Source organism: Rutidosis leptorrhynchoides, chromosome 3 (genome assembly GCF_046630445.1).
Source record: "Rutidosis leptorrhynchoides isolate AG116_Rl617_1_P2 chromosome 3, CSIRO_AGI_Rlap_v1, whole genome shotgun sequence".
In the NCBI taxonomy this organism is placed as follows: domain Eukaryota; kingdom Viridiplantae; phylum Streptophyta; class Magnoliopsida; order Asterales; family Asteraceae; genus Rutidosis; species Rutidosis leptorrhynchoides.
Genome location: NC_092335.1, coordinates 554,982,278 through 554,998,376, shown reverse-complemented (window position 1 = coordinate 554,998,376; position 16,099 = coordinate 554,982,278). Strand labels below are relative to the sequence as shown.

General features: G+C 35.0%; 2 protein-coding genes across 2 annotated transcripts; one reads left to right on the top strand and one right to left on the bottom strand.

Annotated features, from left to right (window-relative positions):
• Window positions 1-587: 587 nt before the first annotated feature.
• On the top strand, window positions 588-3,592 carry LOC139898558 (uncharacterized). Its single transcript, XM_071881312.1, has 2 exons — window positions 588-997; window positions 3,234-3,592. Exons 1-2 carry the CDS (start codon window positions 758-760, stop codon window positions 3,474-3,476), a joined length of 483 nt encoding a protein of 160 aa, XP_071737413.1. The 5' UTR covers window positions 588-757; the 3' UTR covers window positions 3,477-3,592.
• On the bottom strand, window positions 3,518-4,203 carry LOC139898559 (late embryogenesis abundant protein 18-like). Its single transcript, XM_071881313.1, has 2 exons — window positions 4,082-4,203; window positions 3,518-4,002 (listed from the first exon to the last, which is right to left on the bottom strand). The coding sequence occupies exons 1-2, from the start codon at window positions 4,166-4,168 to the stop codon at window positions 3,667-3,669; spliced, it is 423 nt and encodes a 140-aa protein (XP_071737414.1). The 5' UTR covers window positions 4,169-4,203; the 3' UTR covers window positions 3,518-3,666.
• Between the last annotated feature and the right edge of the window lie 11,896 nt (window positions 4,204-16,099).

Below are 16,099 nucleotides of genomic sequence, written 5' to 3'. Positions count from 1 at the left end.
AGTGGAATCACCCACAAGTCGCCACATATATGCCCAATCCTCGCCACAAAAAATGGAAGACCACGAAGATCTATACAGCCGGTGGCCAAAACTTCTCGATAGCAAGGAAATAAATATGGCCATGGTGCACGATGGAGTAACAAAAATATGGGCCAAAAATACCCATGACAAACGAAAAAAGAGAAAACTGCAAAAAATAGGAGAAACCTAGGGAATATGATCCGGCCACCACTATTAGCCACCAAAAATCTTTCACAACTCTGGTGAGCGATATATCCATCCACCAATTCCGGTAGCCATAAAACCACCAAGCTGAAATGAGCAATAACCAGTTACAATGCTAAACGTAACTAGATTTTTAAATATACTATATTTAAGTTTATATACTCATTTTATTTTATATAACTAAATTAATTGTGTTTGATACATTATTCATCTCATAGATTTTAGATTTGCAGAAGATAAAATATATGTATTTTTATTATATTTACTATAATATAATTATAAGCAAATCAAATCTGAAAATAACGATTAAAAACCCTTGGTCTGAAAATATAATTGCAAGCAAATCAAATCTAACCATTTTGACTTTACCAGACGCATCTCATCTCCCCCCAAAAACCTCTCCATTTAACATCCTCAATTTCTCAGATTCTACAATATAAAACACTCATCGACTTCTGCAATTATAGTTGTATCTCTCTCTTGTTACAATTTGCACACCTATATTTTATTTTATATCATCATAGATAACATAATGAGGTTAATCAAACGGTTAGCTGGTTGGTTAGGATTCGGTAATCACGAAGTAAACAAAGACTCTGAGGATGAAATCGATGTTAATAATCTGAATTCAACTGAAGAAGAAACACATCGTTATGTTGATACGAATCTCCCTCGAAAAGGATTTAGTGTTCCGGTTCAAGTTCCGGTTGACAAATCTCGTCAAATCGGACCGGTTTTAGTGCCCTGTACCGCCGGCGCCGGCGGTATTCAGGTATTGTCTTCGATCAAGTTTCTAGTTCCTTATTTTTGTCAATTTATGAGTTTGTTATTAAAAGTTCCAAGCATTTAGGTTAGTAATTAATTAGCCGGTTGATATTCCCTTGATAATTTTGCGATTAAATGCTAATTTTGGGACTATTATCACATTTTAGAAAACCCTAAGTTACAATTTTTTTATTTTTTTTTTTTTTTTTTTTTGATATATTTTATTTCTAGTTCATTTTCATTTTGCTACTATAAATTGAGAATATTAGCTAGGGTAGGGTCACTAGAAACTGGGATCTTACAATAGTATATGCTGCATCACCTAAGATTCTTCTCTTGCTAATAACAACAAATTATGCGTTTGAACAAGCTTATTTACACGATGTTATGGTCTTCCCGAAATCACCTTAAGAAACGAGTAAGACCCAAAATTAACCCTGGTATTTCACGCAATTAGGGATGAAAGAATGGGAGTCCGAGTAAAAGTAAATAATGGCATATCAATAAGCTTAAATGTAAAAAGCTTTGGAAGTGAGTTCTATGGTTGGGCTTATTGCTAAGTCAGTGCTAACTTTTACTCAGATTTCCGTTCTTTCCTCCCTATTTGCGTGGATTCCAGGGGTTAGTTTTGGGTGTTCCTCATTTCGTAAGGTGATTATGGGAAGATCATAATACATGAGGTACTAATATATATCTAAAAAACTACCAGCTAGTTTTGCCAAATATACCCTAACTTGTTTGAAAGTTGAAAAACTTAAACAATAGGTTTATCTATAATGGTTTAATTGTGAGCAAGTTTTTGACATTTTATAAAATTAGTTTCATAAGCAGTTTAGAGATAAGGTTATTTCCAGAATTTATGTAAATTCACAATATAACATCCAACATGAGCTTACCTAAACTCTGGTTAAATGCAAGTAAGATCATGAAAATGTCATGTAGATTCATTTATGAAAGAAGTGGTTGATGACTTGTTATATGTTCGTTACCTACTTGAGCAACTAAGATATACTGTTCAGTTGTTGTTGGTTTTAAGTGACTGTGATTGCTAGAGTTGATGGTCAGTAGTTAATGTATGTGTTAATAACCTAAACTTTTTTATTAATAAAATGTCATTTTTTTTTAATAAAATGACATTTAAAATGACATTTTTGGAAACTGTTCTTCGAAAGCTAGGTAATGGGATCCCTTTTTGGTCTAAATTGATGCCTTGAATCAGTGTGAATGTCAACTACATCCTGAATTCAATGCTACTTTGCTCGTTACATGTTTGGGCTTGGGTCAATACGTGTATTAAATGGTTGTAAAAGTTGTTATTTGGGACTAGTCGGTGAGACCTTGTAGACGATAATCGGCCAAATCGGAGACCAGACGTTCATCGAGTATATTTTATATGACCGAGTAAATCTGACTTTGAAGTAGTAAATCTGAACTATTTGAACTCTTAACTTTGACCTTCCCACACAGTTTATCACTATCGGCCCTACCAGACAACATCTACCTACACAAGCTCGATCTAGATATAGGGAGGATCCAACAAGTCAAAAACAAACATAAACTAGTCGAATTACTTTAAAATCCTGACAAGTCAACTTTTACAACCACCATCCGCCTTAGATAATTGGTCATTTACCTGAATATTATTGTATTGTACATTTTATAGTTTTAATAGACCAATCCTAATAAGAGGTCAATGTCCGTGTAACATACTAAGGAGTAATAAGAATTTGTAGAAAGTACAATTAAACAAGTGTTCATCTTAGAACTAGTTTTCCTTTTGTTATGTAACAAACCATGGTTCTACTTTTTTTTTAGAAGCTGGGTTTGGAATCATTAACGAGGATAGAAATCAACCCCGATCATTTTCCACACAGACGCTTTTTCGGGCAAAAACTCTAACCGCATAACAGGGACTTGATCTATTAGTCCATACGGGCATGTTGGATCGAGTCGAGTCGTTCCTGCGTACGGGACGGGACTGAAAAACCTCCCTCACGGACTTCTTTTACGGAGCCAGGGATCGAACCCTAATACTCGAGTTGAACCATTGGGCCCGATGGTGGTACTGGTCTTAAAACTGAGGCAAACGGATAATTTGTAAAACATGAGTCACTTTTTCCTTCTGTCTGTTGCTGTAAAATTACCAACATTACAACATGTTCGAATATTATTAATACAACTACCAACTACTAATGTTAAAATGAACACATTGCAAAGTCTTAATGTTGTGATCGTGTACTCAGGGTCTACACTGGTATACACAAAAACTCAAGATCGACGAAGACGGAGACGTTGCAGACGAGTTTCTCGAAGAGGTGTTTCCAGAAACTGTATCGAATGATACAGAACAAGCACACCAAATAATAGGGTCTACATTTCAATTCAAGTTAACCACTAAACCTGCGAAAGCAAGGAACCCATGTTTATCACCAAGCGGATCGGTCCAACATTATGTTAAATACAAAGGAAAGCTGCAGCTACTTTAACATTTTTGTCATTTTAATATAAAATTTGTACATGACTGAATTTCTTTTTTATTATTTGGAACATGTATGAACACTCGATATTAACTGTAACATGATCTTAATTCTAAAATTCAAGATCTTTTATGAACAATCCACACCCATTGCAACAAAAGCACACTACAAGTCTAAAACAACAAACATGGTAATTAAACTAGAGATGTTTGTTATGTCCATGAAGGTGTCCACCTAGTGGATAAGTTGATGCGGTGGTTCCAGTAACTGGGTCCACCGCTCCAAGCGGTTGCTGGTGGGGCACGTCTCCAGGAACCGGCCCTACCGGCTGGCCCGCTACACCAACATGAGTTGTTTGGTGTCCATGTCCGCCATAAACATCGTGTCCGAGAACGTGGTGTTTCCCGTGCAACTTTTCGGCAGCATGTTCGGCTTTTTCGACATGTAGGTTCATATTCGCTTCGGCTTCTTTCGCTTTCCTTCGTTGGTGTGCTATTTCTTTCTCTTCTTGTGTCCTTGCAGTTGCTTTCTCTGCCTAAAATAACAAAAAAATTAATTAAAATTAAAAAAACATGATTGCACACGGTACATGATTTGATGCAAAGGGTGCCTACCTTTTCTTCAAGATTGGCTTTGTAAGATTCAACATGGGCTTTTGCAGCACTGGCTGCGTTGCTAACTTTTTCTTTTACTGAATGCATTTTTGTTGTGTATTTTTCTGTGCATGTTTCATTGATTTGTGTATCATATGAATTTAAAGACGGTGACTTAGGAAGAAGTTTATCCAGAACTTGACACGGACGCTCCACGTGTCGCATGGAAACGTCTGTCACCTTATTGAGTGCCACGCGTACATGTAGTAGACTAGTAGTTAACATTGGTAGTTCGATGGGACATGTTTGTTTTATGGATTTGTAGTGGATTCTAAGTACACTAAAACTGATAAGGTTTTTTAAGTAATTCGGAGAGAGTTTAATTAGATTAATTAATTCGTGATTATTTTTCACACATTTTTCTGATTTTCATATGATTTGGATCTGAAACTTCTTTCAAAAGTCTGAGTTTTAAACTAATGAGCTTTCAGTGATGGTTTAGTGCACCGAAACCCACATATTCAAAATCAGGGGAAAAAGTTAGGGTGTGCTTGTTTGAAGGTATTAGAGGGTAGGTAATGGGAGTGATTATCATTAATGATGCTTGGTTCATTTTATGGTAATTAATCATTGACTACTAGTGGGTAATCCACCATTACCCTCTAAATTAGGGGGAATGAGTTTATTAATGCATTTTTTAACTTCTTTCTCATTCTTCCTAATTTTTCTCCACCACTAACTCACTAATTTCACTTATATCTACGGTTTTATTTTATTCTTTTTATTTATATTTTAGTTTTTATTATTCATATTAATTTTGAATTCAAATTTCGAATAAGCCCTTAGTTTTTTAAAAGCGTGGTTCTTAAATTGAATTTTGAGAAAATAGGAAATAAAGAAATACAATAAAAAAAATAAGAAAGGAAAAGGAAAAAAATGAATATAATAAAGTGGGAAAGAAAAAATAAACTATATAAGAAAATATAACGAAGGTTGAAAGTATGATTTACATCCTTCACTTTTTCCATCTTTACTAATTAAAGTTTCCTGCAAGTTTATGTCGATAGTAGTAAGCAAAAGTATACATATATAAACATAGCAAAAGTATATAAACATACAAGGGTGTGGCTTGTGCTTAAGACTACTAGCAACAAGAGCGTGGTTGAGGCTCCATTGCAGCGCTCTTCCAACGGCGCCGTTGCTAGCTCAAGTCGTTGGGTCACCGATGAATGGCTGATCGGTTCATAAATACCGATTGTGTTTTGATATTAAAAGATGAATTTTATGTGTGCATTTGAGGTTGAAAAGGCTCTTTTATAAGGTTTTTATAATGGGTAACGAGTCAAGACGAAACGCGAAAACGAGGATTAAAACGAGAAAAAAGCGCGAAAAAAGTACCCAGCCGCAAATTGCGGCTGGTGAGAGTAAATTGCGGCTGGCCTGAAATTAAAAGTTTGCTCAGGTCAGAAACGGGCATAAGGAGGCGCTTGGGTTTTTGCGGCTGGGCGTAAATTGCGGCTGGTGAGAGTAAATTGCGGCTGGGCGTATTTTTGGATAGAATTTAGAGCCGGATTTGAGGGATTTCAAGCTTGGGGAATACCCTACTTCATTCCTATATAAAGGAAACCCTAGGCTACGGATAAGACATCTTTTCCATCAGTTTAAGGAGCATCAAACACACAAAAACACACCATCAATCATCATCAAATCAAGATTCAAGCTAGGTTTCAAGGAGTGTTCATCATGCAACTTCAAGAAGCAACCATGATCATCATCACCAACATGCTTGGCTAGTTTCTTTTACTTTATTCCTTGCATGAACAATTATTGTATGTTTAGTTCTTCATTTACTTATGTGATTCTTGATTTTGTAATCCTTATGTCTTTTGGTTTATAATTTCATTGAATCTTTTGAATTATCATTTAATGCAAGTTTGAAAGTTATTGATTGTTGCAAGACAAGTGATTGATATTTAACATCTTGTGCTTAATCCAACCTAGTTACAATTTAGTATAGGGAAAAAGACAACGTGTGTAAGTAGCATTGCTTGTGCCCAAAATAATCATAAATTGGAAAACTGAAGAAGTCTTGTCTATGAGATTTAGTTGATAATTTGATAGCATAAGAAATTGTTGAACTAGTACATGCATTATTGGGATTGCTAAGGAATAAAGGCTTCCATCCAATTGATTACAACCTTTTCGTTTAGTTCATTGTTTATGCTCTTAAATACTTAAAGTTTACATTTGCTTAGTAATTGTTAATCTAGTCTTTACTTTAGTTAATTTTAGTTAATCACAAACAAACCAATCTTGAAATTGCTTGCTAATTAACCATAACTTCCCGTGGAACGAATCCTGCTTACCCTATCTAAAGTAGAGTAATTAGGCTATTTTTGACCGGCCCTTCGACACCGATCAAATTTTGGCGCCGCTGCCTGGGAAGTGTGCGCTTGATTGCAAGCTCTTATTTTATTGCTTTCGTGTTAAATTAAAAAAACCATAAAAATTATAAAACCAATAAAAATCCAAAAATAGTGTTTTGTTTATTTTGTTTTTGTCACTTTTACGCTCGGTGTTCTTGTTTTTGTTGAAGTGCAGGATAGTGTATGCAAACTCGGAGTTTGGGAGATCAAAATCTTAAGCCTTTAAACCCGGAAATCGAGAAATCTGCAAAAGCTAATCGAAAAGCTACAAGAATCTTAAAGGGTTCGATAGTGGCTTCAGCATCCACTCAACCACAGTTAGAGACACATCCGATTGTTCCATCAAACTCTCCTAAATCAGAGTCTGACACTGAACAGGAAGTTTTTGATCAACGAGACGAGATGGCCGAACGACCAAGAGGAGTAGACACCTACTACCAACCGGGTGATTTTGAGGATCATTCACCCATTGTTTATCCTGCACCGGCAGGAGGAAACAATCGACGATTTGAGGTCCGGCCTCAACTCATATCGATCTTGCCAACCTACCGAGGTATGGCCAATGAGGAACCATATGAACACATCACCGAGTTTAATGAAATATGTGCTACTAATCAGGTAAACGGTTTCACTGATGAGGAGGTACGTCTTCGCTTATTTCCTTATTCATTGAAAGATAAGGCAAAACGTTGGTTTCTCTCTTTACCCGCCCGGAGTATTAATACTTGGGCAGAAATGAAAAGGAAGTTTTTAGAGGAGTTCTACCCGATAAGTAAGACCTCGGACATGCGTACGCAAATAAAATCTTTTAGGCAATTGCCTGGTGAACTTTTTCATGAAGCGTACGAACATTTGAAGGAATTACTTAGGGCATGCCCACACCATGAGATACCAAAATGGGAATTGGTTAAAATTTTCTATGATAGTTTAGATTCCCAAAACAGGCAGTTTCTTTTGGCGGCTAGTGGTGGGGCATTTTTAACTCGATATAGTGATGACGAGTGGACCTTCTTTGAGCAATTAAGCAAGGGTTCAAAAACCCAAGCTTCGGTTAATCGTAAACAACCTAGTACCTCCCGGGTGAATCATGTTTCCGATTCGAGTGGTTCATCTAGGAACTTAGAGAAAGAATTAGATGATTTGAAAATGCTTATATTTAACAACCCAAACCAGGGTCTTGCTTGTAATGTTTCGCAGGTTCAAGAAGTTTGTGAGATATGTGGAGATCCTTCTCATTTCGCACACGGGTGTAGGAATGGGATTCCACCGGTGAATCAACAGATAATGGAAGAACAGGTTAACGAGGTTTAGGGAAGGAGATTTGATCCATACTCCAACACGTATAATCCAGGATGGAGAAATCATCCAAACTTTAGTTGGAGCAACAACAACGCTTTAAATGCTAACAATCAAGGAACCCAACCAAGACCTCAAAACAACTTCCAAAATCAAAACAACTTCCAAAATCAAGGGAACTACCAAAGAAATTACCAAAACCCTTATCCCAATAACCGAAACCAAAACCAAAACAATTACCAAAATCAAAACCAAAACCAAAACCAAAATGAAAACGGTTCTCCACCCAATCAACCATCTAGCTCGGACGCCAAGATTGACGCGTTTATCTCCGAAATGCGTAAAATATTGGAAATGCAAAACAAGTCAATTGGTGCATTGGCTAAGGAGATTGGTAATGTAGCGGAAAGTAAGGGAAATTGGGAGCCGGGTACCATACCGAGTTATACGGTGTTAAATCCAAATCATAAGGACTCGGGAAAAGGACATAGTGTAAACATGGTAGGCACCTTGCGTAGTGGAAAGAAGTATGACAACAAGGTTGGTGAGAAAGAGGTAGCTCAACGCGATGCAAGTAAGTCTCCTATCGTTCTTGATGAGGAGGATGAGGTAAGTGAAAATATTGACCATGGGAAGGGGTGGAAAATAAAGGACCCCTCTTTAACGAAATTGATAAATCAGACATGGAGACTAATACCATTCCATTCCCCAAGGCCTTAGAGTCCCCGAACCAATTTCCTTATGGGAAAAAGGGACCGAAAACGGATGATATGTGGGAAACATTTAAACAAGTAAAAATCAATATTCCACTTATTGATGCAATCAAACAAATTCTAGCATATGCTAAGTTTTTAAAAGATTTGTGTGTTCAAAAGCGTAAACTCAACGCATCATTGCCCAAAAAGGTAAAATTAACTGAAAAAGTGAGTGCTGTAATTTTGGGTTCACTTCCACCTAAGTTTAAGGACCCGGGGACACCATTAATTTCGGTTACGGTGGGTAATGTTAATGTCAAAAAGGCTTTGTTGGACTTAGGGGCTAGTATTAACATACTTCCATCGAACCTTGTTGACCGATACGAGTTGGGAACTTTAAAACATACAGATATTCTCGTCCAACTTACGGATCGGTCAATGAGAACTCCACGGGGTATGTTGGAAAATGTGATTGTGAAAGTGGAAGACTTTTATTACCCAGTAGATTTTATAGTTATGGACACGGAGACCACTTTTAGGGAGACCCAACCGACGATCATTCTTGGTCGTCCATTTTTGGCCACAATTGATGCTCTTATTGTAACGTCCTCCCAATAGGGTCTGGAAGAAACGTTACTAATATCAAATAAACCATAATATTATAATACGAGAACAATACTAAATGAGAAAATTTAACTTTATTGAGTACGCAGCGGAAAATGAAATGTCGTTACAATAATGGAAATAACGATAAAGTAATTGTTCATATGCAGAAGTAATAAATGCGATATCTCTTGATCCTAAGTCCAAGTAGCATCACATAAGTAGTAGATAAGAAAGCTTGAATCAAACAGCATCTGAGACAAAACATGCTAAAGTGTCAACCAAAAAGGTTGAGTGAAGTTCATAGGTTTAACAAAAGTAGTTATCGTTGTTTTTAGACCACAAGATTTAGTTGTAAAGTTGATCTCCCGCAGGATCAAAAAAGTAGATCTCGCAGATCCAAAAGTTATGCCAGTGCGTGATATTTAGACTAAACGTTCAAGTTTGCCCCATGACAAGTTGTGTCTGTCCTTGTCGGTTTAAATTTCATTATCAAGTAATACAAAGACTGAGTCAAATGTATCGGGGACGTTACTCCCGATAGGCCTACCCCCAATAAATAAGCATGCCGCAGCACTTAAAAATATCACTGTAGGGACTTAGTCGGACGTAGCCGGGTATAGCATAGTTTTAGCAGTTGGTACTTGTGTCTAAATTGTAAATAGTAAAAGCAGCATGTGTCTCACCCCAAATAAGTTAAATAAGTTTGCTAGCAATAAAGAGTGGGGCTATGAATTCACCTTAGTAAGTAGAGAGAGAGTTATTCCTCGGAATAGAGAGTTGAACGAGTGAGCAGGAAAGTCAACCTATTGACATTTAAGAGTAGTTAAGTGTTTTGCCCATGTTTAAGTTTAAGTATGTGTTTAAGTATAGTTTGTTTTACTAAGTTTCTATTCCTAGTAAGTTACTATTTTTATAAAGTTTCTATTTTTAGAAAGTTTCTTATTTTACTAAGTTTCTATGACTAGAGAGTTTCTACTTTTATGAGTGTTTCCAATTTAGGATACTTGCCGTATTAGATAAGCTTCCAATCACCCCTTTCCCTTCGAATGGCTAATTTAGATCTAGGGGCTTGAGCCATAGGACCCTTTAAATCGGAAATCCAAACCCTCTGCCTAGAATCTCGTAGAAACCATTCGTCAAGAAAGTTCGAAGATCTATACATCTCTAATACATATCCCAAAATGTTTTTGTGCTACAATATAAGTAGTAGGTTATAGGTGCTAGTAATAGTAATAGTGTATACATGTTAAGTACTAGTATAAGTAGTATTAGGGTTTCATTAATTAGGGTTAGTTAATTAAAGTAGTAATTAATAACTAGGGTTTAGTAATTAATGTCCTAGGGTTTCATAAATGTTTAGAGCTTAATTAATTAGGGTTTAAGAATTATAGTTTAGGTGTAATTAGGGTTTAAGGTTTTAATATGTATATGTATATATAATTCGTATATATATGTATATATATATATAAAAATATTTTTTTTACATGTATATATGTATATATAAATCTAGGTGTGTTTATGTATATACTTATGAATAACAAGTTTATAATATGAATATGAATTATCAAAGATCAAAGTTTATGTAAATAGTTTAGGGTTTATGTTATACCTTTGAAGATTCAAGATAATTAACAAAGAAAAGATGAACACGATGAAGATGGAAGATCAAAGCCTTGAAAATTTTGAAGAACTCCTTGAAGATTCTTGAAGAACACGAAGAACAAGCTTGAAGATCCGAATACCACAAGAGAGGGAGAGGGAGAGATTGTTTTTTAGAGAGGATTTTAGTGTAATTTGTGAATGAGAAACTAGGTGTTTATATAGTGCAAGTATTAGAGTGTTAGTCAACATAAGGATGTTCTAATTAATAATTTTATTTTGTTTTATAATTTTTAGTCAACAATAGGTGGTACTAGTTTATAATTAGTCAACATAAGGATGTACTAGTTTACACTTTATTTTTAGTCAACATAAGGATGTAAGATTTTTTTAGTCTCATTATTATTACTATTATTATTATTATTATTATTTTTACATTTACTACATGATAAGTATTATTTTCTTTTTACTAATTCATGACTTGTATATATTTAGTTCCCAATTGTTTTATTATTTATATAAATGTCACTTTTTATTTATTACTTATAGGTTATTAGTTATAATATTACATAAATGCATAAATTTTAATTAGCGGTGAGTGTCGACTAATAGTTTATTATTTTCATCTTTTATTAACTTGTCAATATTTTCACAAAGTTAATTAATATATTTTCTAACTCTTAACACTTAACAATTATTGATTAAAGTTTAATCATTAAGTTTTAATTATATTGTTTGGGCATTTAATATTGGAAAAATATAGAATGGAAAAATGAGGGTCGTTATAGTACCTCCCCGTTATTAGAAACTTCGTCCCGAAGTTTTAGGTAAAGCTCTCGTTTGCATCAGCAGTTGAGAAGAGATAGAGGTATTTCCGTATCGTTTGTTCTTCGCATTCCCATGTATGTTAGGGGTTGCTACGCGAATCCCAACGGATTTTAATAGAGTCTGATTTTCACGTTCCCTAGTACAATCGTGGCCCTTTCGTGAATTCCAATGAGTGTTAACAATAAGTATATTGTTTTGTTTACACGTTTGATCTCATGATCCTTAACCTTATTAGGTCGTTTACAAAGTGCATTAAGTGCGGAGATTTTACAAGGAATAACAAGAGTGTCGTTTGACTAGTTTTCCTTTAAAAGGAAAGATGATGCTATATCAGCATGAAATGTATCGTTGAGCTCATTAAGATTTTGAGTGTTTCTGCTGCAATAGTAGGGCAGATAAAATAGAGTAGAGTACGTAAAGATTTCAGTTACGTAGTTTGATGTATGGCTGGTGCTTGTTAGGGATAGTACCAGCTTCAAGTTGCGAAAAGTAACCATGATACCTTTAGTTTTCAAGAGATGTCTAATAGATAAATGAGACATTAGTTGAGGATTCATTGACCTCAGGATAATACGAGTGATTAAATGAAAGACATCGTTCAGTATACATGAGAACTTGTCTTTAGAAATAGTTTCATAATGTAGCTTCAAGATTTATGATTTCAGCTTCATGTCGAATCATAGATCTAGACTTGACTAGAATAACATCTAGTTGTAATCCAAGAAGGAAGAAATGTGTAGAGTATCTTCATAAATGTTTAAGGTAACTCCTTCAGAGTTAGAAAAGTGTTTTCGCACCAATGGCGGGTCGGTCTATTATTTACTTATGAGTTTAAACGCGAATTCGAATAAAGGTGAATCATTGTTTATAAGATATTGTTTCTATCATGAAGGAACCTCTGCTTCCTTGTTCAAAAGATCGTAGTACTGATGTTTACGAGGGTGTTGTGGTTTAGCCGTGAGATACCGGAAGTAGGATCTTCTTAATGATTAGCATAGAAATGAAGAGATGACGTACGTAAAGAGGTAAATCTCGTTCTTACACGGAGAATGAGAATAAAGGTGATCCAAACGCATTGGAGAGAAATACGAAAGTTTTAATAATGAGCCAAAGTAATTTTTGAAAAGTTGTGACATTCGATATAACAATATAAACGAAGCGGAGCTATTAGTAAGACTTGAGTTATGTACATCACGTACTATTTACGTGAAATAATTTGACCAATACGAAAAGGAGTTGATTAAAAGAATGTTTAATTTGATAAAACAAAGGTAAATTGATAAAAATGCGAAAGTTTTTTTTTATAGTTAGTGAAAGTAATTTTTAGAGAAGGTGACGAAATGATGTCCATAGTAAAACTAGGGTTTCGTAAAATTTGTAAAGTAATTTCGATTTAATCAAAGTGAAAATTTGTAGAAGCGAAAGTATTTATTTAATATGTACTAGTCAAAGTACGTAAAGTTAAATTTATGTATAAGATTTCATAAATCGCATAAGTGAAAAATCATTTTTTTTAATAAATTCCAAGATATTTTGAAAATAAAGACTCGTGTAAGAAATCTTTGGAAAACAGGGTACTTGTATTTAAGAGTTTATCTGTTTGAGAAAAATTGATTGAAGATTTTAAAATTCCGGAGATAATTGTGTAATAATTGTTTCGAGGTAGTGAAAACTAATGAATTGGCTTTTATCAGGGCGTGAGTCTTTGGACTCGGAATGTTAGCGTTGAAGTAAGAAGGATGATAATGTGATTATCATCAATTGAGTAAATCCCTCGAATTTAGAGTTATGTATGAAGGAACATCAAATAAGATTTGCAAACTTTGAATCGTTCGAGTGATAGTGAGAGTTCGAGATCTCGGCATAAATAATCTGGCAGTCGTAGAGACAAGTATAAACAAATGCTATAGCAGTGACTATCAACTATGTAATGATCGTCTGAATTTAGCCTTAGTTGGTCTGAGAGGAGGATACGTTAAAGTATGATGGAATCATTTCAGTTGTTACAGCAGTATGTGATGAGGTTAGCTCCAGCCACAACTTGAGATAGTGTATTTCACCTTTGATTTTCGAGTTGACAATGATCGATTATTGTTTGAGTATGACACCATTACTTGCATGGTGCCAAGTAGTCTATTATAAGTAGATGCACGAATGCAAAAGTTTCTTGACTATAATAGTCAAAACGATACACGTATGGAGGTTCCCTTCTTCAAAAGGTTATGCATATGAGATATTCGTCATCTTGACATAGATAATGTAATATTGGACATGTTGTTTGTAATATCGACGTTTGAGGGTTCAAATGGGTTTTTGAATGTCATATATAAATTTACACCAAAATTGTATTAATAGATAGGATTTGGATATAACAAGCGATAATTAAGTATCAATGATCAGGAGGTATTCATTTAGGATAATGAACGTAAAATCTCAAGGTTCGATTGTTCACATCCTTTGTGGTATATGAAAGATCGTTAAATTAGTATGAGATAGATTTTCATATATCTACAAATATTGAGATGATCATTTGTCACCCTTAATGCCCTTGCATTTGGGTTTTTGAACAGATAGTTTGAGATTTTTTTTTTCCTTGATTCACTTTTTATTCCATATATCATGATATTGGAATATCTCTATGAATTACTGGAATATAATCACGTTGGCCACCGTCATTATATTTCACTAATTCATATTTTCATTTCAATATTACTCTATAAGGTCAGGATATGTGATCAATGATGATTTATAGTGTGTTAAGGATAGCAGTAATCTTAGCTCGATCGACAACATGTCGGTTTTAAGCCAAAACTTGCACTTGGAAAAGTTTGCGTAGAGTTGTTCTTTTTTCTTAAGAGTTCAAGAATGAATTTTCAAATGTTGCTCATGTTCCTTCTCACTCTTGGAGTAGATCAAAATGTCATCCATGAAAACAGTTACGAACTTGTCTAGTTTTAAGTTGCAGTCTTTATAGGCTTGGTCAACCTTCATATCTTTGAAAGTTATGGAAGTCGTGAAAGTTAGGAAATGGACGTAGTCAGACATCGTGGTAAGAGTTGGTGTAGCTGGGTGAACCATGATTCTTCACTACATAAGGGTGTATAGAAGTTTGATAAATCTGATAGGTCATAAGTTTGAAAAAAATTTAAGCGAGATAAAGATGAATATGATATTAACAAAACACTTTATTTTATTAAGAACGAGGCATTAAATAAGCCTTTATTACACGAGTTGAAAATAGGAATAGTTAAGGCATAGCCTTTACATGGATAAGAATTTGGAAAGATAACTAGGAAATATTAAGATTGAAGTAGTCTTCATATTCCTTCTTCTCGTCCTCAACCTTCTTCATAAACTTCTCAACTTTCTCATTCTTCGCCTTTTGTTTCTCATGCAGGAACTCGAGATTATCATAAAGATTAGAAACTTCATTGTTGATTACATGGTACTTGTGGTCCCTTATAGAAAGTTGATTATTCACGCGGTTTTCCTCCATCTTCAATCTAAGGTCAACATCTTCTCTTAGGTAGGAGAGAGATTGCTTTCCCCATCGGGTATTTCTATCACCTTCATACTTCACCAACTTTATCTCTTTCTTTAGTTCAGCATTTTCCTCCATGAGCTTCTTGATCGCTAGGTCTTTTTCCTTCATTTGAACATCGATCCTTGTAATATGGCGAATTAGGTCATCGGGAGTTTTTCGCAGATTCATGAGTTCGTACTTGGCATCAACTTCATCGTAGGAAGGGGATCGGGATCTTTTCTTTGACGGGCCATCTTCTTTGAAATTAGCAGGGCGTTTCCCTTTACTTTCCGATCTTGGAGTCAGGTGGTAACTTGAAGAATTAGGTAAAGTATCCGGACTATAGTTTGGTGAGAGTGAACCATCAAAGCCATAAGGTGGACTTTAGACTGGTCTTTCAGTGGAAGACCTTTCAGTATCTTTTTCGGTTGGCTTGAAAAGATTCATTTTGGTCCCTTGGTAAGAATTAGACATCCTAACATTAGGAAGGAGATTTTTGATCAGTTTTAATATAAGATTGTAAAGCATATGTTTTAAGATTACAAGGCAATCCTAAGTGCTTTAAAGTCTAAGGCGGGAAAGGTTATAGTTTCCTAGATTGCTAAGGCACCCTAGCTAACAAGTAAGGCACACATAAAAATGCAATCCTGGTTCTCTATAACAGCCTGGTTATGCTCTGATACCAATCTGTAACGTCCTCCCAATAGGGTCTGGAAGAAACGTTACTAATATCAAATAAACCATAATATTATAATACGAGAACAATACTAAATGAGAAAATTTAACTTTATTGAGTACGCAGCGGAAAATGAAATGTCGTTACAATAATGGAAATAACGATAAAGTAATTGTTCATATGCAGAAGTAATAAATGCGATATCTCTTGATCCTAAGTCCAAGTAGCATCACATAAGTAGTAGATAAGAAAGCTTGAATCAAACAGCATCTGAGACAAAACATGCTAAAGTGTCAACCAAAAAGGTTGAGTGAAGTTCATAGGTTTAACAAAAGTAGTTATCGTTGTTTTTAGACCACAAGATTTAGTTGTAAAGTTGATCTCCCGCAG

Bases quoted from the DNA above. Each gene is read 5' to 3' on its own strand.
- LOC139898558 (XM_071881312.1), top strand. From the start codon at position 758: ATGAGGTTAATCAAACGGTTAGCTGGTTGGTTAGGATTCGGTAATCAC. The intron at 998-3,233 runs GTATTGTCTTCG...TCGTGTACTCAG, and splicing joins CCGGCGCCGGCGGTATTCAG to GGTCTACACTGGTATACACA.
- LOC139898559 (XM_071881313.1), bottom strand. From the start codon at position 4,168: ATGCATTCAGTAAAAGAAAAAGTTAGCAACGCAGCCAGTGCTGCAAAA. The intron at 4,003-4,081 runs GTAGGCACCCTT...TTGTTATTTTAG, and splicing joins AAGCCAATCTTGAAGAAAAG to GCAGAGAAAGCAACTGCAAG.